Here is a 27,012-nt window from a genome sequence, read left to right as displayed (position 1 = left end):
TTTTTGCCTCTATACTTACAGAGCATCAGTGTGGTGAGACGTGTGGCAGGAAGTTGAGTCGATGATCAACATGCAACATAAAACACTGAGCAGAGATAATCTGAACAAAATGCATAAATTTTAAAATTCATGATGTTTATGTATTTATTGAAAAGATTTTATGCATACACTAACATTTTATTAAAATGCATGCATTTATACATTTCCACTTGTTTGAGGAAATATATTTGTGGCAGTACAGAGGTTCAGGTTCCCATTGCTTAGATACAAATGCAAAAACAGCCTCCAATGTTTTTCTGCTTCTGTGGTTTCTTCTTATCTATCAATTTTCAACTCAACAGCAGTGCTCTTGCTTTACAAGCAGCATAGTTGTGTTTGAGTGGAGCATGAACTTAAATGCTAACTGCAATAAATAAACACAATGCTAAACTGGTGGTAGTTGAAGATATACTGAATAGTTCAGCGTTCAGATGGTTTTTAATGTGGCTTAAAATGTAATTCTTTATTTTGATGTTTCTGCAAAATCTCTTAAGATATTAAACATGTCCTACATGACTGACTATGGATACATGGTACATTCTGAAGCATTAATACAACCAGTAAGTTACATTGCTTGTTTGTTTGTTTTTTATATATATTTTTTTTTTTTCACAAAAGTTTCAAAGTTATTGAATCGTAAACAGGAACAGTTGGATCTGCAGCCTCAGGCACCTGTTTACTGGATGGGCTGTACTGAAATATGAATTTCCCTCTGGGATTAATAAAGCAAATTCATTCATTTATTTGATTATTTATTTTCATGATCACAAAAGATTATGGAGACAATGCGTATCTCCTTATGCTGAAGTGACCAGGTTATTTTTTTCTTACCTCTAAAGTATTTTTAGGATGTTCATTAAAAGTCCAAGTCCAAATACAATATGCATAGTACTCATGATATGATTGGATTAATCATACCATTTTTTTTTTTTACAAATTAAACTCATCTTCATTTATCTCTGATAACACACGTTTGGTGGTCAGTCACACCAAACGTGTGCTGCTTTTTTTAAAATGTTACAATTCATGAAGTACATCTGAACTCTGGTTGTATCCAGAAAGTTTTCTTCTGCCAGTGAACAGCATGTACAGCTCAAGCACATGCGTGATCAATGTATGTTGATCAATTAGAAGTAAACAAAGACATTCTTTTTTCTTTACATCTACTGGTCCTGTAAAAATATTTATGTATTGTTCCTATATTTACCACAGTTCTCTCAATTATTAGCTATCAAATGAAAAAATATCTTTATCACACATTCTTACTGTTAAAAAAATGATTTCATGAATACAGTTAATCTGAGGTTTTACTTTTAACTGCATTCATCATGTATAGGGTGTTTGTGGCCCCTGCTGACTTTTAATTAGGAAATCTCAATAAAATCTATCAACTCACAACCCATTTAGATCAGATTGTTTCTATTTTCTCTTAAATATATATACTAAATATGTGGTATGTAAAGAATTAGAATTAACTTATGTCCAAATGAAGTTTACCTGTAGTTTCAATATTAATTAGATTTGTTACTTATGTTTAATATAAAATATTAAAATCATGGAAAACATTGGGTTTGATGCTCCTTGGGTTAAATAGAAGTTACAAATCGGAGGAAAAGAATAATAATGACAACAACTAATAAACACAAAGGAATTAATTAAAATGGAAAAATTTAAGACAGTTAATGAACAACAAGGACATGATCAAAACAGAAACCCACAGCGTTAACAGGATCATAATAAGCAACTGGAAAGACTGAAGAGACTTTGAGCCTTAAGACTTCCTGGAACTCCACTGTCGCTCCTCTCGCTGCCCCACCCTCCTCCCTGTCCAGTCCTGGTATGAAGCTCCCCTCATACCAGGACGCAGGTCCAATGTATCACAGTCTGTTGTGCAGATGTCCGTCTTCAACTCTTAGGAGCATTTGAACAAACTGTAAGTTTGCTTTGTTTCCTACATGAACTTTGTCTTCTTTTGAATAATAATCTAAAGGATTATTAGATTATTAACTGAAATCAAGCAACACTATGAACATCTGATGATTGTGAAATTTAGATAAGAAGAACTCTGTTGACCCACTCAAAGTTTCATGGCTTTAGATAATTTGTCTAAAATCTAAAAATGTGGTTCTTACACAGAGGAATGTCCTTGATATTGAGTAAAAACCACATTTTAACCTCCAACCAAAAATCTTGGACTCTGTGAGAAAACATATTTTTTTAAAGACTCTGCTGTTGCACTAAACGTACAAAGATCCAATTGAAAACTGAACCGTATCATAAGACGTTCTGCAGATATTTAAATGTTATGGGTCATCTTGACTTGTTTCTGTCCCTTTAAGAATGAAGATCCAGTTGATAAATGTAGAGAGAGATTAAAGCAGAACTTGTGATATTTCTCTGTCAGATATTTCTCCTCCCTGTTGTTTATGGCAGCTGCTGTCCAGAAAGCAGATTTAAATAACAGCTGAACACCTGAAGGTGTGTTGAATCAGGCTAGAAACTATAAAAGCTTTAAACTTCTTCAGATTCAACATTTTAGATTGGAATACAAAGAACAGATACAGTATGTCCAGATGCAGTTGAGGCAGGTGATGTCAGTCACATTGAGTCTTATACATCCACCAGTAAAACCATTATTATTTTAAACAGTCAGACTTAAAGATTGATTTCTTCCTGAAAGTGATCAGTTTGTTGTTAAAGTGTCGACCCATGAGGGGAGAATATTGAATTAGGATTCTTTTTCTAAATGAAGTTTGAGGAGGTGAAAAAAACTTAATGAAAACATTTTATTTTCCTTAAGTTAATATTTCAGACAAATGTGACCGAGGAAGGGATTGACATGGAGAAATGGATCTGTTAGGGCCTTCTGCTTCAGACTAAACTAACCGATCAGAGCTAGTGAGATCTGTTTGAAGTAGATGCAGAGATTTGCTTTCAGATATGTTCTTCACTTCAACATGTTCAGGTCTTCCTTCAAGCACAACTCTGAGGAACTCTTCATACACAGTGTTTCACTGCAGCTTCACCTCCAACTGATGAACCAGAGGAGTCTGTGCATGTGTCAACATGAAGCCGTTCACTTGGATTGATGCTGAAAGAACTTGATGCTCTGGACTCACTGAATGTAAAAAATAGTGAACAGAACCATCAATCAGTTAGTTCATTAAAATGTTTTCATCCACATTCTGCTCTTATCATCTGATACCACTTTATTTTTGTTGGACTTTGGAATTAAAAGTTGATGTCGCCTCAGAATCCAGTTCAATAAAATCCACCATTTACTGCTCTTCCTTTCTGATCCAATCTGAATATTGTTAACTTTGATCTTTATTACCCTTCTAAAGTTGTTTTGTTAGATAAGATGGATAAAAACCTTTCTAGTCTGTCCCAAAGGTGACAGAAATTCTTTTATACCAGCACTCAGCGTTAAAAACACTCATTATAACCCACCCTTTATGCAAAAAAACAAATAAATTAAAACATTAAGATAATGCAACTATGCTGCCTTGTTTAACATGTTTTTTGCAGAGGGGATGAGGGATTTTTTTGTAAATGATTTTCCTGGCTATCAGAGCTTTATTACACCTCCCAGAGAGGAGAAGCTGGAAAAAACACTGAAGGGAATGTGACTGGTCATGTGAGTGACTACCTGGTTAATGACATGGGATATTATTTTTGTTTTTGTTTCTTTTTAATGAAACTGTGCCAGATGGAGATATTAAATATGAGAATGGCCTAAGAAAACTGTTATTGTTCCACTGCCCGTACAACACAGCTTCTCAATTTTGATAACATTTAGGATGACAGTATGAGAAAGATATTCTGTGAAAAACAGAGTTCCTCTGCCTGATTGATATAGAATAGAGTAGAATAGAATTACTTTATTCATCCCAGCAGGGATATAATGGTCCTCGCCCACTGTGCTCAATGAAAACATAGCCAAGACCAGAGTACAATGCTGTGTAAAAAGGCCCTAAAATGAGTCAGAGACTGTTGACCTGGTTGTTCACCCCTTTCAGTAGGGTTGAGTTTGAGAGGTGGTTACAGTCTTTGACAGGAAGTAGATAGTCAAGAGAAACTGATATTTTTAGCACATACTGTATGTGAAGGATGATTAGAGGTGATGTGCACATAACTTGTGTTTCCTCTTCAGGTGAAGGTACAAAGTGTGTGTGAACTGATGTGGATGTGAAATCAGCAGCATGGTTCAGTGTGAGGACACAGAGGAGAGAGTCCTTCCCTCTAAAACCACTCTGTGTGGGGAAGATGAGAGCCAGACCAAAGGTCACAGGTGAGGTCACCACCTCTAAGTGTCCACAGCCCTTTTCACACTGCGTTCACACAATAAATGTGAAGATCAGTAGATGATCACTGAATGACTGTTTCTTATTATAAATCATATTTGATCAGACATTAAGGAGCCTTATTTAGTTGCAGTTTGTCGCTACCAGAGCAGCTTTAATTTTAGTATATATCATGTCATTAAATCAAACTGTCAACCATCACATTATAGTTTAATAAGTTATCATGATTACAATTGAAACAATGGCACTGACCAGGTGGAAATAACAAACTCTTTGATTCCACCACAGTAGGTTACAAACAGCACCAACACTAGGTGAAGCTCCATCTGTTCCTCATTAAACAGTGACAATGAAAAGGTTGAATGATTATTCTCCATCGAAGAGCTCAACACTGACATCATCAAATTGTCACGGTTATGAACCTGGAACTGGACCGGAACCAGAGCTGAGCTATCTGTCCATGGAGAGTAACAGATTGGAGGAAGGTTCATCCAGTTTTAAAGAAAGATGTTCAGCCAACAAGATGTATATTTTTAAATAAACCTGGATGATATACAAGATGGCATGTCACTAAATATATTACATGTGTTTCAGAAGCAGATAATCACTTTTTCTCATATTTTAGATGTCATTTTTTTAGGCAGAATCTTATTTTACAGGCATTGTTTGAACATGTAATTGGAATTGATTTTCATTGAAAAGTATAAATAATATTTTTTGATCAGGATCCATCAAAGACTCAATCCTGAACCTGAACCCAGCTGTGTGTCCTTTAAAAGTGAATGGTCCAAGGATCTTCCTGTTAAATTTAAAGCAGCCCACCCTTCATCAACTGAGAGGTAATCTATATCTCACAACATATGAAATCTGCATCTGCTTTTTTTTCACAACTGTGTAGTTTTTATTGAACTAAATATTTTTTACATAACTTTTAACAAGTCAAAGTTTATTTTACTTTTATGGTATTATCTCAATTATAACAAAAACTACAATAAACTGTACTATACACAAATGTGTTATTATGAAACAAATTTACTAGAGTGACGATATCTAAATTAGAGCCATTATTGATCAGGCACTTATAACAACTTCTACTAATTAGAGGTAAATCAGTTTTGATTTCACCTCACTATGTTACAAACACAATACCAAAACATAACAACAGGCCAACATTGAATGATAAGGTTTCAAATAAACCTGGATAAAAGGCATGTTGTCTGTAAAATTAAATATGAATTTATTTCCCAGGCAAAAAAATATATACTTTAGATGTTGGATTTGAGGTAGCTATGTATTTTGCCCATATTGTTAAAACAATATATTGTTTAGAATATTGAATTGAATGTCAGTGAAGGGTTTTCAATTATATTTTTTCTTTCAGGAATCGTCAGAGACTCAATCCTGAACCTGAACCCAGTTGTGTATCATGTAAGACTGACTGGTCCAAAGATCTTCCTGTTAAATTTAAAGTAGCCCAACTTTCAGAAACAGACAGGTGAGCTGTATGTCTCAAAATATATGAAATCTGTGGAATGGTCTGCTTTATTGTCACACATCTACTAATTTGTTACTAGATGCTAAAAGCTCTGACAAATACCTGAAGTCTGATATGCCACATCCTGTTTGTTTATAGTTTATATTTCAGAATTATACTATTTTCATTGTGTTGAGATTTAAGTCCCTTTTTCCTGATTATCTCAAAACCTGAAAATATGAGAACATTTTTGTTTTCATTAGTGTTATTAGGATGCTGTAGACTTACAGATGTTTCTCACAACTGGTCTAATTCAGAGCTGTTTTAATTGGGATATCCTAATTTGGACTGGTTATCGTTATCATCAGACACACTCAAGAAAATCTATGATCTTCTTCATTTAGAGCAGATTGTTCTCTATTAAGATGTAAATAAACATGAAGGAAATCGCAGTCAGAAAATTAACTGAGAAATTGTTTTAAAAACAAATCCTCACAATTTATATTTTTTAATTCTTTTTTTGAAGCAGCTTTTTTATTTACAAGCATTGTTTGAACATACAAATACTTCAAGTATTAAAATTGAAGTTCACTGAAAGATTTTAAATGTGAGGATTTTTTCCCGTCAGGATCCATCAGAGACCTGAACCTGAACCCAGTTGTGTGTCATTTAAGAGTGACTGGTCCAAGGATCTTCCTGTTAAATTTAAACCAGCCCAACTTTCAGAAACAGACAGGTGAGCTTTATGCTACAAAAGATTTGAAATCTGCATCTGCTTTTTTCAGATTTGTTCAGTATTTTTTACTTTGTTCTTTTCACATAATTGTATGGTCTACTGTATTCTCACACATCTGCACATTTTTAGCATTAAGTGCTAAAAGCTTTGACACAAACCTCAAGTCTGACATGCAACATATTGTTTTCTTGTTTGTTTTTAGTTCATATTTAAAATTTACACTATTTTTATTGTGTTGGGATTTAGCTCTCTTTTTTCAGATCTTTCTTTCAAAATCTGAAAATGAGAATATTTTTGGTTTTATTGATTATGTTAGTGTCTGCTCTAGACTTACAGATATTTAAGTCTGTAAATATCTGACAGACTCAGAGCTGAGTTATGAAACTCAGAGCTGTTTTAATTGGGATGTTTTTATTGGTACTGGTTACCTTTATCATCAGACACCTTCACAGAAATCTATTATCTTCATTTAGTGCAGGTTGCTCTCTATCAAGATGTAAATAAACCTTAGTAAGATACAAAGGGAAATTGTTGTCAGCTAAATTAATTGAGAATTTACTTTAAAAACAAATCAGCTCAATTTATGTTTTAGGTTCTATTTTTGAAGCAGCTTCTTAATTTACAAGCATTGGTCGGACATACAATTATTAAATTATATAATAATTATTGAGTATTAAAATTTAATTTCACTTTCAATTTCAAGACTTTAAATGAGAAGATTTTTTTTCTGTCAGTATTCTGCCCTCATGATGTGTTGCTCTTACAAAGCTAGACAGCTAGCTAACACTTGAAAATAATCCAGTCCTTGATAGTGTTTTTTTTGTTTTGTTTTGTTTTTTTGTTTTATTTTGCAACTCTTTTCTGGTTTGTTTTTTCTTTTGTAAAACTGTAACAATGCACAAAAGTACACATCAACCACAGACAAAATGCAGAAAACAACTAGACTACTGCAAACAAATGACTCCCAATTATCACCAATTAGCTAACGATGTAGCTTTAAATTTTTGTTGGGAAACATAAAACATTTCTTATAAAATATTACACAATACTGAAATGATAATTAATAAAATAAACTTACAGACAAATAGTGTCCAAGGAACAAACATGCCTGAAGGACAGTCGATAGCATGCGTACAGCTGGACGAGTTCTGCTGACACTATGTGTCAGTAAGGCTCTATAGTTTAACTTACAATTTACCATTGGAAAACTAAACAAAACATAATGATGGAGTCAGCAGTCAGGATCCATCAGAGACTTGAACCTAAACCCAGCTGTGTGTCCTTTAAGAGTGACTGGTCCAAGGATCTTCCTGTTAAATTTAAACCAGACCAACCTTTAAAAACAGACAGGTGAGCTGAATCTAACTGTAGCTAACTGTAGCTAACTGTAGCTGCTGTAGCTGTGTAAACCGAGTCAGTCTGAAATGTTTTTACTCCAACATGTGTTAATGTGAGTTCATCTCTTTTCCCCCTATATGTCCAACTGTAAAACAGTTTGAGTTGAGTGTTCCCCTTAAACATGTGAAATGTGGAATGGAAAATGGGTAACACTTTATTTGACGGGTTGTGAATAAGACTGTCATGACACCGTCATGAACATGAATAAGTCTTCATGAAAATTTATGACTGTTGTCATAAAGTGTCAAATTTGGTAAATCATGACACTTTTAATACAAAGTTGACATTATTCAAAATGTCTGTTATGACAACTTGACATTAACCAAGAATTCATGAATTCATGACATAAATTTGCTATAAAAGTATTACTGATTAAACTATTAAAAATTAAAAATTATGTAGCTTTATGTTATTAAAGCTAAAGTTAATTCCTGGTGTATTCACCCATCCTGGAGTGTGTATGTCGATCCATCCTATCTCAGTGTTTTTTTCTGTGTGGACAATGAATAGTTGTTTTGCCTTTATTTGGTGGGACCTAATGAGTTTGTCTCTGTGTGGACAGAAAAGTTTTGAGCGTATTTTTTATGAATGCTCCCCAGAGTGGATCAGCAGAGCTCAGAGGGTTCCAGTGGTCCATCTGCCCAGCAGCACCAAACACAAGTGGACTCCATATTTATGGTCTGTACATGTTCAACAACTACTTTTCCATGGGCTCTGTTCCATCTTCTCCATGCTGCAATATGTGAATAATTAGACTGTCAGTCTGTCCAATATGAATCTGATGTTTGGCTTCATAATTTTAGGTCTAATGTGTCCGTCATATATTGTTCTGTTCCAGCTGCTGGAGGACAACATTGTCACTTTTGTGAAGAACGAGTTGAAGAAGATCCAGAAAATGTTGAGTCTAGATGATCCAGAATGCCCAGAGAGTCAGAGAGATGATGAGCAGGTGTTGGAAGGTGAAGATGAAGACCAGAGATGGGATACAAGAGAGGCAGTGATGAAGATCACCCTAAAGTTCCTAAGGAGGATGAAGCAGGAGGAGTTGGCTGACCATCTTCAGAGTAGTAAGAGTATTGCTATAAGTATTTAACCTGATGGATATTTCAAAAATAATTACTGATGTCTAATGATGATACTAATTATTCAAATAATCTTTATAAAATCACTTTGTTTCCATCCTCGTGTTTTTTGTGTTAATTTAGAACATATTGCTGCAGTTTGTCAACGCGAACTTAAATCTGGTCTGAAGAAGAAGTTCCAGTGTGTGTTTGAGGGGATTGATAAAGGAGGAAGTCCAACCCTTCTTAACCAGATCTACACAGAGCTCTACATCACAGAGGGAGGGACTGGAGAGGTCAATGATGAACATGAGGTCAGACAGATTGAAACAGCATCCAGGAAACCACACAGACCAGAAACAACAATCAGACAAGAAGACATCTTTAAAGTCCCACCTGGAAGAGATCAACCAATCAGAACAGTGATGACAAAGGGAGTGGCTGGCATTGGGAAAACAGTCTTAACACAGAAGTTCACTCTGGACTGGGCTGAAGACAAAGCCCACCAGAACATCCAGTTCATATTTCCATTCACTTTCAGAGAGCTGAATGTGCTGAAAGAGAAAAAGTTCAGCTTGGTGGAACTGATTCATAACTTCTTTACTGAAACCAAAGAAATCTGCAGCTTTGAGCACTTTCAGGTTCTGTTCATCTTTGATGGCCTGGATGAGAGTCGACTTCCTCTGGACTTCCACAACAAGGAGATCCTGACTGATGCTACAGAGTCCACCTCAGTGGATGTTCTGCTGACAAACCTCATCAGGGGCAAACTGCTTCCCTCTGCTCTCCTCTGGATAACCACACGACCTGCAGCAGCCAATCAGATCCCACCTGAGTGCGTTGGCATGGTAACAGAGGTCAGAGGGTTCACTGACCCACAAAAGGAGGAGTACTTCAGGAAGAGATTCAGACAGACAAAAGAGGCCAGCAGGATCATCTCCCACATGAAGACATCACGAAGCCTCCACATCATGTGCCACATCCCAGTTTTCTGCTGGATCACTGCTACAGTTCTGGAGGATGTGCTGGAGATCAGAGAGGGAGGAAAGCTTCCTAGCACCCTGACTGAGATGTACATCCACTTCCTGGTAGTTCAGACCAAAGTGAAGAAGGTCAAGTATGATGGAGGAGCAGAAAAAGATCCACACTGGAGTCCAGAGAGCAGGAAGATGATTGAGTCTCTGGGAAAACTGGCTTATGATCAGCTGCAGAAAGGAAACCTGATCTTCTATGAATCAGACCTGACAGAGTGTGGCATCGATATCAGAGCAGCCTCAGTGTACTCAGGAGTGTTCACACAGATCTTTAGAGAGGAGAGAGGGCTGTACCAGGACAAGGTGTTCTGCTTCGTCCATCTGAGTGTTCAGGAGTTTCTGGCTGCTCTTCATGTCCATCTGACATTCACCAAGTTCAGTGTAAATCTCATGGCTGATAGACACAAAGCCTTCAAGATATCTTCATTGTTTAAAAAGCAACCTAAAAGGCAAAATCTTTATCGGAATGCCATTGACCAGGCCTTACAGAGTCCAAATGGACACCTGGACTTGTTCCTCCGTTTTCTGCTGGGACTCTCACTGCAGACCAATCAGAGACTCCTACAAGGTCTGCTGACACCGACAGAAAGTAGCTCACAGACCAATCATAAAACAGTTCAGTACATCAAGAAAAAGATCAGTGAGAATGTGTCTGCAGAGAAAAGCATCAATCTGTTCCACTGTCTGAATGAACTGAATGATCGTTCTCTAGTGGAGGAGATCCAACAGTCTCTGAGTTCAGGAAGTCTCTCAACAGATAAATTGTCTCCTGCTCAGTGGTCAGCTCTGATCTTCATCTTACTGTCGTCAGGAAAAGATCTGGATGTGTTTGATCTGAAGAAATACTCTGCTTCAGAGGAGGTTCTTCTGAGGCTGCTGCCAGTGGTCAAAGCCTCCAGCAAAGCTCTGTAACAAAACACACAATTAAATGTTTGTTGTAAATATATCTGAATATTGATGACAAGCAACTAGTTTATAGCTATAATATAATATATAATATTATATTATATATAATTAATGTATATTATAATATTATATATAATTATATAAAAGCTAATATTATATAATATATATAATATAATTTCTACACAAGGAAATGTGCATTAGGGTACATGTTTTCTTATTTCTCAGATGTCTGTCATTTTATTATTTTGTTGAGAAAGAGAGAAAAACAAAAGTGCCTGAAGAAGACGAAAAAAAGTCGAAACGTCGCACATTTCATATAATTTCATTAGCTTAAAAATAAAAACAATCTTTTGATTCGGACTTTTTTATTTTTTTATTTTTTGAATTAATTTTTTGGATTTATTTTCATTTATTTTAAAAAAATATTTCATTTGGCTTTCCATAAAAAATAAAAAATACAAAAACATAATAAAATAAATAAAAAAACACAAAAAAATTAAAAAACATACAAAAAAGTACAAAAAATTATAAACATATCTAACTAACATAAATAAATTAAATATAAACACCTATAACTACTAATAACCTAAACTAAATATATGATTATTGTTTAAGAAATAAAGCTGCCTGAGTAAAGAAAATTAAAAAATAATAATAAAAGACAAAAACTGAAACAACCAGATATAACACACAGGGATGTGGCCGGAAGAGGAGTGGAAGGTGGTCCGCTATGGAAGGAGACGGCGTGAGCATCCCCCTGGTCCATCCAACAGATGGGAGGAAGGAACGTGGAGGAGGAAGGAGAGAGCACCTCCTGCTGCCTATAGGGGGCAGGCAAGAGCATTTGGCTCCAACTTACCTCTTCCTAACCCTCCCAATTCAACCCTAATTGACTGTATACTCTTAAAAATAAAAAATGAAATAAAACCCTAACCCAACACTGTGCATCACAAATGTATATACACCTTTTTTTAACTTTTTGTATGGAAAACCTGTAAAATTTTATAATGTATGTATAGTATGAAGGTCACTCAGGACCAATTTCATTGTAAATATCTGTATATATCATAATTTTTGTAAATATTGTAAATAATCTGCTTTCTCTTGTACATTTTTGTATTATCTGTATTATTTTGTATATATGTTTGCTGGAACGGCTTGAATTTTCGGTGCAATGTAAATGTTTGTCCAGCAGGGGGAGGCAGCGCAGTGCAGCCCAATCAGCTGAGCGGCTGGGCCGCTCCCCTCCCAAATGTAAACAACGCCGAATGCGGCGCTGACGGCCAATTAGAGCCTGCCTTTTTGTAAATAGTTTTTAAGCTCGAAATTCGAAAATGTTCATGTTGTATATATAGTTTTGTTAACGGACTTTCTGGCAGATGAGACAGTGAACTGCCTGATGAAGGTTCTTTACAGACCGAAACGTCGCAGTTTGTTTGCTGTCTCTGCTATTAAAGTGCCTAACGGCATTAACAAAAGCCGATTTTAGTCCGTTTTTCATTTAATTCTTGATTTAAAAATATTTCTACTATTATTTTTATTCAACTTTTTTTACAATTAATTTTATTTAAACAATTTTTTCGAGCTCTTGGTTTTTACGACTCGCCCAATGGCGTGGGATCCGTATCCAGATGATGAGGGGGACTGGACTACGGTCCGTTATTACCGGGGCAGACAGCGCACCTGGCAACCGGCCGACCGACAGCGCTACAGACCCCCGCAGCAGCAGCAGTACCGGGGACGCAGCTACGCCTCCGCCGTCCGAGCCCGCCCCACGAGCCGCAGCCGAAGCTACCGTCCTCCACGGTACCATCCCCAGCCGTACAGACAGCCCCGCCCCCGCTCTCGTAGCTGGCACCGAAGCTCAGCGCAGCAGCAGCAGCAGCGGCGGCAGCGCTACGCACCTAGGGTGCAGAGCCGGGACGAGCACCAACGATCGGACGACCCGCTCTTCACAGTAAAGGTCAGGGCTCTGCACAAGCTGCTAAAGGCGACACACCACCTCCAGAACGTGTCCAGGAATGACCGTGATCCGCCTGCAATCCAGCGCATCACGGCTAACCTGGCGTCTGTGATAAAGCCGGCTCATCCCAGTCCTAAGACGCTGGAGCTGATCGACGGCAACGCTAGAGAATGGTCGTGGAACACGATCCTCATCTTGCGCCAACACTATGAAGAGGTGCGTGCAGCGGAGAAACAGCTTCTCCAGGACCTCGGCGGGGACCTGCTGGCTCCGCTGGAGGTGGCAGTAAAGTGGGCAAAACGCAATCTGGGCAGCAGATTCAACCCAGAAACAGCAGATGAGGTCCAGATCTACCTGCTCAAGAGGGAGAAAAGGGCAGCCTCACCTTGCTCTTCTTCCTCCTCCTCATCTTCTGCCTCCTCGACTCCCCCGCCAGCCCCTCGCCCCCCTCCTCCTCCATCCTCCTGCTCATCTGCTAGCTGTCCAGGACGTAGAGACCAGGCGGTGGACACAGAAGAGGACCTGGATGGACCTCTCCCTCCTCCCTCTGCCACGCCCCCTCCCTCTCCGCCCCCCCGCCCTGTCATGACAACCACTGCAACCATGACAGAGCCCACGCATGGCGGCTGGACCCCACCAGGCTCAACTGAGGAGGACAACGAGACGGCCACGCCCCTTCCGCCACCGACTGAGGACGCCACCCCGCTCCCTCAGCGACAGGACAGAGCTCACAGCAGGAACACCGCACCTGCACCACAGGGGCCCCTTCCCCCTCCCCCTCTCTGTCCTTCTCCACCAAAAAGGGCAGCACCCCCTAAAAGAACAGAGAGAGAGCTCACCTCGGTCGCTGACCTGCTCAAGGAGGAGGTCAAAAAGTACCGGGGTGCAGCTTCAGCTCCTCTACTGTTCCAGGCCTCCGACCTGGCCCAGCAGGAACGCAGGGCTTCACTGAGGCCGAGGACGGTCCCCCTTCACCTCAGACTGCAGGTCAGCACTCAACGGAGGCTCACCTTTGACCCTAGGGTTGAAACATCGGCTCCAGCGGCTTCCTCTTCCACCGGTGAGTCCACTGCTCTTCGACCTGCACAGGTGACGGCCGCAGCTAGACAGGTGGGAACCCTGAACAAGAACCGCAACTGGTCTCTAGATCTGACCAAAAAATATGTCATCCTGGGTGACTCCAATGTGGCTAGATTTCCAGCCTCTGATAACCCAGATCTACAGGTGGTCAGCTTCCCTGGGGCCAGATGGAGGCATCTGACCCACCTGTTTGCGAGGGCACCGGTGATGAACCAGGTGGAGCGCATGATTCTCTCTCTGGGCATCAATCATAGAGCCCAGAGGGACAAGAGAGCAGCAGTGAGGGAAATGAAGACAGCGCTGAGGACGGCTAGGATCAAGTGTCCCAACGCGGAGATTTTTGTCCCTGCCATCAACTTCTCCCTGGCGCTGCCCGTCCAAGAACAGATGACCCTCACTCACATAAACATCGAGATCGCGCAGCTCAGCCGGTTCATCCCAGCCCTGCCTAGACGGTCCTTTACAGTGAGTAGAGACAACATTCACTGGACCAAGTCGACAGCAGCTCACATCTTCAGCCACTGGGGTGAGTGGCTAAACTAGAGTGCCCCAAGAGCCTTCATGTGAAGGAGGGGCATGCTAATATTGTAAATAAAAATATATGTAACCTCTCTAAAACTTTCACCCTTAGTGATGCACAGTGTTCCCTTTTAAATAAGGGCTTAACTTTCATTCCCACTCAGGGTAACAAACCTTTAAAACATACAAAAATGCAAATGAGGTATGATCTGCAGAAATACCACAGAAGAATTAAATTGGCCATCTATTACAAAGATGATGTTGGTAATGATAACAAGAATAATTTACCTTTTATGCCAGAGTCAGACTGGGCTCCTCCAATCGCCGCTCTCCCTCCTGAGGTGGAAAACTTAATTTCCCAGGACCTTGATTATTTGGACAGAGAATTTAAATTTATTAAAACGATACCTAACCTAAATATAGAAGAAACAAAAGCACTAAAAGAAATAATGATCAATAAAAATATTATTATAAAACCTGCCGATAAAGGCAGCTCCATAGTGATTATGGACAGGGAGCAGTATCTGTGGGAGGGATACAAACAATTATATAATGAAACATATTACAAAAAATTAGACTCTCCAATTTATAACAATACGGCCCCCCTTGTAACCAAAATTTTAGACAATTTACATAAAAAGAAATTTATCAATGCAAAACAAAAATCTTACCTGCGTGGCTCCCCCGAACCTAGAGCCAGGAGATTTTATCTCCTCCCGAAAATCCATAAGGAACCTGAAAAATGGAGTAAACCCCATGAGATCCCTCCCGGCAGACCTATTGTCTCCGACTGTGGGAGCGAAACCTACCACACAGCGGAGTTTATTGATCATTATTTATATCCCCTATCAATTCGGCACCAAAGTTATATCAAAGACACTTATGATTTTGTTGAAAAAATTAAATTAATTTCTCTACCTCAGGACTCTATTCTATTTACAATTGACATCGACAGTTTGTATACTAATATTGACATAGATGAAGGAATCGATTGTATTAAAAACGTATTTCTGAAATATCCAGATTCGAGGAGGCCAGATCGTGAACTCATTCTATTATTAGAGATTAATTTAAAAAGAAATGATTTTGTTTTTGATGGCCAATTCTTCCTCCAGGTTAAAGGCACGGCCATGGGTAAGAAATTTGCACCGGCCTATGCCAACATTTTCATGGCCGAGTGGGAGACCGGTGCCCTTCGTACGTGCAGGAGGGCACCCCTGCACTACTATCGGTACCTGGATGACATCTGGGGGGTCTGGACCCATTCTGAAGCAGAATTTCAGGAATTCCTCCAGCACCTGAATACACATAACCCATCTATCACAGTAAAGTCCACTACCAGCGTTAAAGCGGTCGACTTTCTGGACACGACCACATATAAAGGTCCAAATTTTGATACAACACACAAATTAGATATTAAAGTTTTCTTTAAACCCACAGACACACATGCTCTGCTATTTAAAACTAGTCACCATCCAAAGCACACTTATGCTGGCTTAATCAAATCACAACTCCTCAGATTTCATAGGATTTGCACACAGAAAACAGACTTTGAGGAGGCAACTAGAACTCTGTTTTCTGCTCTTCGTAAGAGAGGATATTCCAGGTCTTTCCTGAGAGCAGGCAGGAAAAACTTCCTTGAGTCCAGACCCCCCGATTCATCTCCGATGATCCCTCTGATCACAACATTCTCCTCCTCAGCAGGACAGTTTGTTTACAAGGTTAAACAGAATTTCACTAAATTCCAATCTGACACTTCTTTGCTCCCAAATTACAAAATAATTGCGGCCTACAAAAGGAATAAAAACCTGAGGGATTTCCTCGTCCGTGCTGAGGTCAAACCTTTGAAGACACCAAAGGTCAAAGGTCAGAGTGGATTCTTCAAGCAGCTGCACTGGGTACAGAACAGATTCAACAACACAATTTTCAAATCAGACCAATCAGGAAACCCCAAATCAAAAAATTGTGTTTATTTAATAACCTGTCTAATTTGTAAAATCAGTTATGTGGGTGAAACGAGTAACAGTATCCTTACTCGTTTCACCCAGCACAGACATAACATTCAAAAACACAAAAAAACACATGTACCTTTAGTGCAGCATTTTATACGCCACGGCTGGGATGCAGTTTCAGCCCTGGTGCTGGAATGTAACCCAGCCTGGTCTTCAGCCCAGAGGAGAAGGGCTGAAAGAATCTGGATCCACAGACTGGATACACAGATCCCAAAGGGTCTGAATGAGAGGTAGGCTCCACCTGGTGGACTCCTGACAGGATGGCCCGTGCACATAAGGGGAAGGAGAAGAGGGTGAGGGGGAGAAGGAAGGAGGATCAATTTTTTGGACCTCTGACCTTTGACCCTGAACCCAAACTCCAACCCCTAACCCTACCCCAACCCTACCCATCAAATCAAATTTGATTCAGGTCAATTCAGTTTTTTTATATAGTGCTAATTCACAATCAATGTAATCTAAAGGCATTTCATGAGAAAATCCTTTCAATTCAAACATGGATACATTCCAATTAATCTTAGTTTTCAAACAATATGCTCAGTTAATTATTCAAAGGAGATTAAAAATTTCTATCCAACGAAACCCAGCAGATTGCATTGTGTATTTGACCTGCAGTATTCACTCCTCCTTGACATGCACATAGTAAAACACGGCTTGCATTGTGTTGTTAACTTTACAGCAATCCCTCACGCTGAGCAAGCACGTAGCAACAGTGGAAAGGAAAAAAATTCCCTTTATCAGGAAGAAATCTCCAACAGAAACTGGCTCAGTACAGTTTAACATGAACTCAATTGGCCTTTTTGTTTATAACCTTTTTGTCATTGTATCTGAAAACCTTTCTCAGTTATGGAATGTTTCAGTTCTTGTCAGCTGTAATTGGAACAATCACATGTGTCCTAAATTGTCTCCAAATCTGATCAATTCAATCAATTAAAGCCTTTTCATTTACATTACTTTGCAATAACTCCACCCCTGCCACTGAATGTTAGCAGGTGTGGCTGGGGAAGATGTGCAGAGAAATGTGAGCTTTTGTCTGTACCAATATATCTATTTGGCTTACCTAGTAAGAAATATATATATACAGTATATATATTTTACAAGTTTCTAGCTTTTGTCACATTTTACAATAAGGTTGGGAGCGTCTGTCTTGTGAGCATTTGTCATGGAGTCAACTGTGAAACCAAAACTTTTGTGGAATTGAGCCATTCCTAAATACATACTGGAGGGACTGTTTCTAAATCTGATCAGGAAATTACTTGTGATTACCATGGATGAGCTGGTTAAATATGTCCATAAAATATAAACCCTTGTATTCATGTTCATTTCATCAGTGAATTGTATTTATTTACTGATGAAATAAATACAATTCTGAAAAAAAATAGTAATAGCTGTTGATGTGTGTGCAAAGCATTATAAGGAAGCAAAATTGTAAAAAAAAAAAAAAAGGCTCTTAATAACTGAGACTCCATAGTTCTGGGTAAAAATTCAATCAACAGAATCAGCTTGTTTGTCAATATTACATTATTACTCTGCGAACTGACCGTGTGTAAGAGGAAGAAAATAATAAATATGCAATGTCTTGCAGGTCTTGATGCTCAGTTCTAATTTTTTTCTTTGCTGAAATCCAATTTCTTGTGTGTTGTTGTTCACTATTTTATCAAAAATGTATGGTTTTTATCTTTCTTCACCGTTTCTGCTCTGGCAACTTGTTCCAAGTTTTGCTGTGGAAACTTCCTCCATGTTCACACTACCACAGATCTAGTCAGCAGAAGCTGTTGGATGTTCTGCATTGTCCTAAAGGCATGTGAACACAACCTTCCTCTTCACTGTCTACAACAGCATCCAACATATTCACTGTGTGGATGATTTGAAATCCCATTTCAAGAGCCACTTTTCATAATATCTATTGGGCGATTTTGGTGTTACTGGTTTTCATTCTTTTATTTGCTCTTCTTATCTGCTTTCTAATGTCTTAAGTTGATGCTTATATTTTCTGTTTTAAGGGTTTTTTATGTGAAAACCTGGATTAATTCTAAATGATTTGCAATTTTTCCTGGTTCCTTCACAGAGTGAACCAGCAGAGCTCAGAGGTTCCCAGTGGTCCATCTGACCAGCAGCATCAAACACATCTGGACTCCATATTTATGGTCTGTATATGCACAACTACTTTTCCATAGGTTCTGTTCACAGTCATCTCCTTGCTGCACTTTGTAGACCAAAGGATTGTCAGTCCGACCAACATGGATCTGTTCTTTGGCTCCATGACTTCAGTCTGATGTGTCCTTCATATGTTATTTTCTTTCAGCTGCTGGAGGACAATATTGTCGTGTTTGTGAAGAATGAGCTGAAGAAGATCAAGAATGTTTTGAGTCAAGATGACCCAGAATGCTCAGGGAGTCAGAGAGATGAGGAGGAGGTGGGAGGTGAGGATGACGAGCAGAGGAAGAGCAGCAGAGAGGCAGTGATGAAGATCACACTGAACTTCCTGAGGATGATGAAGCAGGAGGAGCTGGCTGACCATCTGCAAAAAAGTAAGAGGTTTTCTGCAAAGACTGGAACAGATAGAAATATCATTCTAAACTAAAATATATTAAAATGATTTATGCTTCATTCAGAAACAATTCCTGCACCTTGTCAACTTAAATCTAGTCTGCAGAAGAAGTTCCAGTGTGTGTTTGAGGGAATTGCTAAAGCAGGAAGTCCAACCCTTCTGAACCAGATCTACACAGAGCTCTACATCACAGAGGGAGGAAAGGGAGAGGTCAATGATGAACATGAGATCAGACAGATTGAAACAGCATCCAGGAAACCACACAGAGCAGAAACAACAATCAGACAAGAAGACATCTTTAAAGTCCCACATGGAAGAGATCAACCAATCAGAACAGTGATGACAAAGGGAGTGGCTGGCATTGGAAAAACAGTCTTAACACAAAAGTTCACTCTGGACTGGGCTGAAGACAAAGCCCACCAGAACATCCAGTTCATATTTCCATTCACTTTCAGAGAACTGAATGTACTGAAAGAGAAAAAGTTCAGCTTGGTGGAATTTGTTCATCACTTCTTTACTGAAACCAAAGAAATCTGCAGCTTTGAAAACTTCCAGGTTCTGTTCATCTTTGATGGCTTGGATGAGAGTCGACTTCCTCTGGACTTCCACAACAAGGAGATCCTGACTGATGTTACAGAGTCCACCTCAGTGGACGTTCTGCTGACAAACCTCATCAGGGGGAAACTGCTTCCCTCTGCTCTCCTCTGGATAACCACACGACCTGCAGCAGCCAATCAGATCCCTTCTGAGTATGTTGGCATGGTGACAGAGATCAGAGGGTTCAGTGACCCACAGAAGGAGGAGTACTTCAAGAAGAGATTCAGAGATGAGGAACAGGCCAGCAGGATCATCTCCCACATGAAGACATCACGAAGCCTCCACATCATGTGCCACATCCCAATCTTCTGCTGGATCACTTCTACAGTTCTGGAGGATGTGTTGGAGACCAGTGAGGGTGGAGAGTTGCCCAACACCCTGACTGAGATGTACATCCACTTCCTGGTGGTTCAGACCAAAATGAAGAAGGTGAAGTATGAGGGAGGAGCCGAAACGGATCCACATTGGAGTCCAGAGAGCAGGAAGATGATTGAATCTCTGGGAAAACTGGCTTTTGATCAGCTGCAGAAAGGAAACCTGATCTTCTATGAATCAGACCTGACAGAGTGTGGCATTGATATCAGAGCAGCCTCAGTGTACTCAGGAGTGTTCACACAGATCTTTAAAGAGGAAAGAGGGCTGTACCAAGACAAGGTGTTCTGCTTCGTCCATCTGAGTGTTCAGGAGTTTCTGGCTGCTCTTCATGTTCATCTGACATTCAACAACTCTGGGGTCAACCTGATGGAAGAAACACAAACATCTAAAATGTCTTTAAAATGTAAGATTTTAGAAACAAAGTCCATCCATCAGAGAGCTGTTGATCAGGCCTTGCAAAGTCCAAATGGACACCTGGACTTATTCCTACGCTTCCTCTTGGGACTTTCACGGCAGACCAATCAGAGACTCCTACAAGGTCTGTTGACGCAGACAGGAAGTAGCTCACTGACCAATTACAAAACAGTTCAGTACATCAAGGAGAAGATCAGTGAGAATGTGTCTGCAGAGAAAAGTATCAATCTGTTCCACTGTCTGAATGAACTGAATGATCGTTCTCTAGTGGAGGAGATCCAGCAGTCTCTGAGTTCAGGAAGTGTCTCCAAAGATAAACTGTCTGCTGCTCAGTGGTCAGCTCTGATCTTCATCTTAGTTTCGTCAGGAGAAGATTTGGATGTGTTTGATCTGAAGAAATACTTTGCTTCAGAGGAGGTTCTTCTGAGACTGCTGCCAGTGGTTAAAGCCTCCAACAAAGCTCAGTAAGGACACAGATTGTTGCTGTATTTATTTTTGATAGTGAGAAATATGCTAACGATGAGGTAAATTCATGTTATTTGACTTCATTCATAATGAACTAGTTCACAAGAAAAGGCAACATAGATACCTGTAGGATAAGACAGTTCCATCACTCTTTTCAAGGGGAACTTTGGTGACTTTATATTCCCTGTCTCCTCAGACTGAGCCTCTGTAACCTTTCAGAGAGAAGCTGTGAAACTCTATCTTCAGTTCTCAGCTCCCAGTCCTCCAGTGTCCGAGAACTGGACCTGAGTAACAATGACCTGAAGGATTCAGGAGTGAAGCTTTTATCTGGTGGACTGAAGAGTCCAACCTGCAAACTGGAATCTCTCAGGTACAACGTTTTGCAATCATGTTGAAACCAAATTTATGTCTATTACTTACCATCAAAGATGATGTAAATGTTATTTCAGTGATGAATTTCACTACTTTTTTATTTTCTTGTCTGACATTTAGTTCATGTTCACACATAAACTACAGCTTAATTTTTTTCTCATCTTCATTTCTTAACTCCATCAGCAATATTAAAGCAATCGAAAACTAAAACATCAGAAAAATGTTTTCCTGGGGCCAGAACAAAATATATATTTACTTATTTACATTATTTAATATGGATTTATATATATATCAGAGGTTGCGTTAACAGAATATTTCCTGTATTTGACCAGTTATTCTTTTAAATCACTGGAAAATTTGAAGCCTGTCGGTCATTTGATAGATTATAATTCACACCCTTGACTGTTGTGAATTATAGATTTTACTCAAAGAGTTCATCGCAGAGGCAACTAAAATCAATTAATAAAAACTCCTTTCTGAATATCATTTCATGGACACTGAGCTAAATGTGTCTTTCTGATCGGGAGCTGATAGCGTGTTGAAGTGTTATGGACCGGACGCTTTGGAGTATCTGGTTCAGAAGACCAAACCTTTGGTAGAATTATCAAGTTTAATTCAAGTCTCCATTACAGATGCAGTGTGCAGCACAACCAATGCGGACGCGGCTCCGCATTGGTTTAATAAGAATTAAACTTATATGTATATATAAGTTTAATTCTTTATATATATATATATATATTTTTTTTTTTTTTTTTACCAGTTAAGCATGGCTATCATAGGGCTTGGTTTTTCTTCTGTACTTTGTCATCTTCCAACTTCTCACCATGTATTTATAATTATGTATGCAGCTTGTCAGGCTGCCTGATCTCAGAGGAAGGCTGTGTTTCTCTGGTCTCAGCTCTGACCTCCAACCCCTCCCATCTGAAAGGGTTGGACCTGAGCTACAATCATCCTGGAGGCTCAGGATTGAAGCTGCTATTGGCTGGACTGAAGGATCCACACTGGAGACTGGAATTTCTCAGGTATGGAGGAAGCTGCTTTCTCTGTCCTGTAGTCAGCCTGACAGAATCCAGTACTTTCTCTTGCTGAGCTTCTGGTTGGATTTAGATAATGTTAATAATCATGGTGCATTTTATTCCAGTCAAAGTAACTAAACATATTAAAAATGATTATTATGTACACCACAATCTCAGCAAAACATTAAGTTGTTTCAGACACAAAAGGTCATAGTTCCAGTTCAGCTTTAATCTCAATTTTCCACAAATTGCTGTAAAGAAAGTGCACAAAGACAGAGTTACAGGGGATTACTACTGTTGTGTATACTAGGTCAAATAAAATAATGTTCAAGCAGATAACTGGAAGTAGCACATGGCAACGTTTATTTTTGAACGGGGGACATCTCTCTTCTTCACAGGTTCCAGCTCACCTTTCTTGTGCACAGCAAGAGCGCCACCAACGGCGAATTGTTATATTTCGTTTACCTTCAGATTTTACAACCAAACAGCCTCCAACACATAGGAGCATAATCAGACCAAAAGTGTCTAACAATCTTAAATCTAGAGGTTCAATTAGTTCTTTGTCTGGAACACCACAACCACAATATATCTTTACTCAAGAAGAAGTGAAAAAGCCATCCCAAAAATTACTTGATTAAAAAAAATTGATAAAATGCCTCCTAGGTACATAACCTAAGTGTCATAAGCAAATTCTGGTTAAACACAAATCAAATCCTCAACAGCAACTTTGAGGCCTGGCCCCACTCCGATTAATATGTACAAAAACCTCAATCTTGATAACTTTTCATCCTCTATGCCTTAAGGGAATATTGACCTAATATGAAACTGATAGCTCAGTATCCCATGGGTTCTACCTACATACAACATTTAGCTCTTTACGTTTGACCAGTTGGCCAATCTCAAGTTTGGAGGTTGCTGTAGAGCCATTTGGTCATGCCCTTTTCCGAATACATTAAAATAAATTTTAAAATAAACCTATAATCTATAATATAAATAAATCTCTAAAATAAATAAATTTCAGGTAGGGGAATATTTTGGGTAGAGTTTTAGTGTCAGGATCTGTGTTTTCCTGTGTGTTTAGAGTTTGTCTGTGTCCCTGAGTCTTCGTGTTGTCCTGTCTTCCCCTTGATTATTTCCCAGGTGTGTCTCATTTCTGTGATTACCCTCCCATGTATTTAATGTCACCTGTGTCTCAGTATCTCTGTCGGGTCCTTGTCAATGGGTTCTTGTCCATGCGTGTAGCCTGTTGCTACCAATGCTGAGCCCTAGCCTTCCGCTCAACTGTGCTGCCAGGTTTTTTTGACTTTTGGAATTTATTTGAGCCTATTTTCATCATTAAACTTCCATCATTCATCTCATCTGGGTCTGCTGTGTTTCCCTCACCGCTTCCACCACCACAGCTCATGACATTTAGTATATTTTTAGGCCTTCAAATTAACTTCTTTGGTGTCGAGAAAAAAACCATTTGGTTTAGAACAGGTTGTTGTAATAGAACAACAATAGAACAACTTTACAGCTTTACGTTTGCTGCTTTTGGCTAATTAGAAATGTTTCAATTATAACAGGCTTTTGCAGTGATTTCACTGTTCAGCCCTAATAAACAACTTCCAGTTCTGGTCAGGCGTGGCTGACTCTTTGGGAGGGCACTGTCCCCCAATGCCCGCTAATACCAGAGTTACATTTTTGTGGTGTTACATAAGCTGTGTCTGAAATTAAAATGATGAAATACTATGACCAACAATGCCACCTGTGATTATAGGCAGGGCTGAAAGTAAGCCTGTATGGTCCGGTACGCAGAGTAGCGTACCGTTGGAAGATTCTGAGCTGGTACGCAGTACTGGGAGTACGGCTGCAATTAGACCGTCATTTAGAATGGGTGCACTTTGAGTCAGAATAGATCTGCTAGCAATGGGCAGTCAATCTGATTGTCTGTTCCCTCTCCTCCTTTCAGGGTGGAGCCTGCTGGAGTCCAATGATTGACACCAGGTCTGAGGAAGTGTGAGTGTTCGTTTGATTAATGATAACAAAACAGTTCACATTCAACCATCTTCAAACTGTCACATCACTCATTCAGGAGTCATCACCAAAGTGTCAATAAAATTCAATAACTGCAGTTGAAATGTGTTCTCTCCAACAGATTCCTGTGAACTCATCATTGACACAAACACAGTGAGCAGAGAGCTTCAACTGTCTGAAGACAACAGGGCGGTGACATGGGTGAAGGAGCTTCAGTCATATCCTGGTCATCCAGACAGATTTGATAATCCTCAGCTGCTGTGTAGAACTGCTGTTAGTGGTCGCTGTTACTGGGAAGTTGAGTGGAGAGGCGCAGTTTATATATCAGTGACTTATAGAGGAATTAGGAGGAGTGGAGTGAATAGAGACTGTTGGTTTGGAGAGAATGATCAGTCCTGGTGTCTGGGATGTTCTCATTTTCATGGTTACTCTGTTTGGCACAATAACAAAGAAACACAAATCTCTTCCTCTGTCTCTAACAGAGTAGCAGTGTATGTGGACTGGCCTGCTGGCATTCTGTCTTTCTACAGAGTTTCCTCTGACTCACTGATCCACCTCCACACCTTCAACACCACATTCACTGAACCTCTGTTTCCTGGATTTGGGTTCTGGTTCTCTGGTTCCTCAGTGTTTCTGTGCTGAGTTGAGTCCAAAGAGTCTAAAGAGTCTCCTCCTGTCAGAGAAACTCACTCACTGTTGAACAGATAGTTCAGTCTCTCCATGTCTTGTCTCTTTCACTCAGAAACATTATTTCAGATTCATGGATTGGATGTTTCCTTTTTAAAGTCTTCTAAATAATTCCTAATAAACTTCTTCATCTTTCAGTCCTTAAAAGATGGAATAAAGAATTGTTCCAGGATCAACAATTCTCTGTTGAAAAGTTTCTCTGTTTCCAGTCAAAACTTCACACAAAATATTAGGATGTTGTGTTTCTTGTTTTTTTTCTTTCATTCATGAGTCAGTTTTTATTGAAATGTTGGGCATTTTTTCCCTCATTCACTGGACATTATCTGTTTTTGTCATCAAGCCCTGACTGAATGAATAGACTCATCATTATAACCTATTTATGTCACGTTAACAATGAACAGCCAAAAGGTTACCGGGTTTATCAACTGTGGTAGCAACTTCACTCCAACTAATCTCCTTGTCATTACTGAAAATATTCTTTGCACGAAATGTTGAATGAACAGTCATGTTGTTTCCACATGTCACCTCCGATGTCCACTGCGCCATGTCAGATGTTTGGGATTCCTCTCCGTGGTTTCTGGGGGGAAAGCAGGGGAATCCGTGCTTTCTGACTGATTGACTAAAGCAACCCGGGCTTCCTTAACACACTTAAATAAGCAAATACTGAGAGAATATACTGTACAATAAGTAAACATGTGTCTTAATGTTTTTCTGTTGTTATTTAATGCACCTGTAATAAAGCCAGCACAGACGTTTAGCTGTTTTCTCTTTTTTTTAAGCATATGCTTGCAACAAATAGCTTTGTGAATGTGATACAGTCGTTGCATTTCTGAATATAAAATCTTCTACTTGGTAAACAAAAGGCCGTTGTTTTCAAGCTAGCAAACCATCAGGGCGGCACTTTCAGCAGAAGTGCTTCCAAAGGTTGAACTTTTCACAAAAAAGAGCCGAACGACATTTTCTGCCAAACCAGAACGAGAAGAGATGCTTCCCACTGCACATGAGGCTGGCTGCTTCTCCATAGCAACAACAAAAGACAGAAATGACACTTCTTCAAGAGTCATGTAACAATCAAAGTCTGCCTATTTACTCTGAATGCTTCATCAGAAGCAATATGTAGCTCTCTCATGAAGAAAATCCTTTGAGGAACGCACACTGCAGGGGCCCCAGCTTGGTAACGGGGACTGAAATTAATTCTAAAGGTGAAAGGTGCTCTGAAGTTTACCTGTCAAAAATCTGTTATGGCACTTAAAACGATCGCATGCCTGAAAAGAGAGAGAGATTGTGTGTTTTGTGTGTCTTTACTGTTGAAAACAAAAGTATTAAAAGTGTCACTATTTATTAATCCTTACCATTGGTTCCTGTACTATATTATATGCACAATACTTTGGAATTTCATTTTGGTATTTAGAAAATATAGAAAAAGAAAACAGAATAAGATAACATATTTGTAGTCCCAGACTTTATTTCTTGTTCCATTAGCAAAAATTTTATTTTACTCCATCCATCCATCTATCAGTCCATTCACAGAAAAAACATACAAAGGACAGAGAGCTCTATAAATGTAAGTTGCTTGTAGCTGTAGGTCTGGAAATGTTTGGAGTTGATTGATAAAATGTGTAGTTTAATCCTCCCAAAGCATAAATTTGGGCATTAATCTTAAACATCTGACCATGTTTATGAATTATTCTTGATTTACAATTAATTTTGCTTCTTCTATATCAAATTCTAAAAATGATCACTCATATCTAAACGTATTCTTGTCTCCCTTGCCAGAAGTTTATATAATTACAAACAAGTTTTGCAGTGTTAAGTGTGAAAGCTAATGGTGAATACATCATCCATACTGGGTCGCAGATTACAAGATAATCTGAGATCACAGGCTTGATTGACAGCGCTAAGACCCTCCTCTTGGCTCTGATTGGTTGCTTCTGACTAAGACACTTTGGCTTAGGGGTCGAGAAGGAGAATCATATTTGTATAACACATTTCAGCA

General features: G+C 39.2%; 1 protein-coding gene across 1 annotated transcript; it reads left to right on the top strand.

Annotated features, from left to right (window-relative positions):
- Positions 1 to 4,584: 4,584 nt before the first annotated feature.
- LOC116713423 (uncharacterized) lies at positions 4,585 to 25,773 on the top strand. The gene is given in 17 exon segments (XM_032553576.1): positions 4,585 to 4,598; positions 5,069 to 5,182; positions 6,446 to 6,553; positions 7,796 to 7,903; positions 8,551 to 8,629; positions 8,790 to 9,018; positions 9,157 to 10,954; positions 11,726 to 11,786; positions 12,538 to 14,460; positions 15,630 to 15,745; positions 18,592 to 18,670; positions 18,829 to 19,054; positions 19,139 to 20,924; positions 21,122 to 21,295; positions 22,146 to 22,319; positions 24,265 to 24,311; positions 24,451 to 25,773. Coding segments are annotated over 17 exon segments (7,557 nt in total). The 3' UTR covers positions 24,972 to 25,773.
- The last annotated feature ends 1,239 nt before the right edge of the window (positions 25,774 to 27,012 follow it).

The sequence above is a fragment of the Xiphophorus hellerii genome, chromosome 22, assembly GCF_003331165.1.
Source record: "Xiphophorus hellerii strain 12219 chromosome 22, Xiphophorus_hellerii-4.1, whole genome shotgun sequence".
In the NCBI taxonomy this organism is placed as follows: Eukaryota; Metazoa; Chordata; class Actinopteri; order Cyprinodontiformes; family Poeciliidae; genus Xiphophorus; species Xiphophorus hellerii.
The sequence above is the reverse complement of the archived record's forward strand: the minus strand, read 5'-3'. Positions and strand labels throughout refer to the sequence as shown.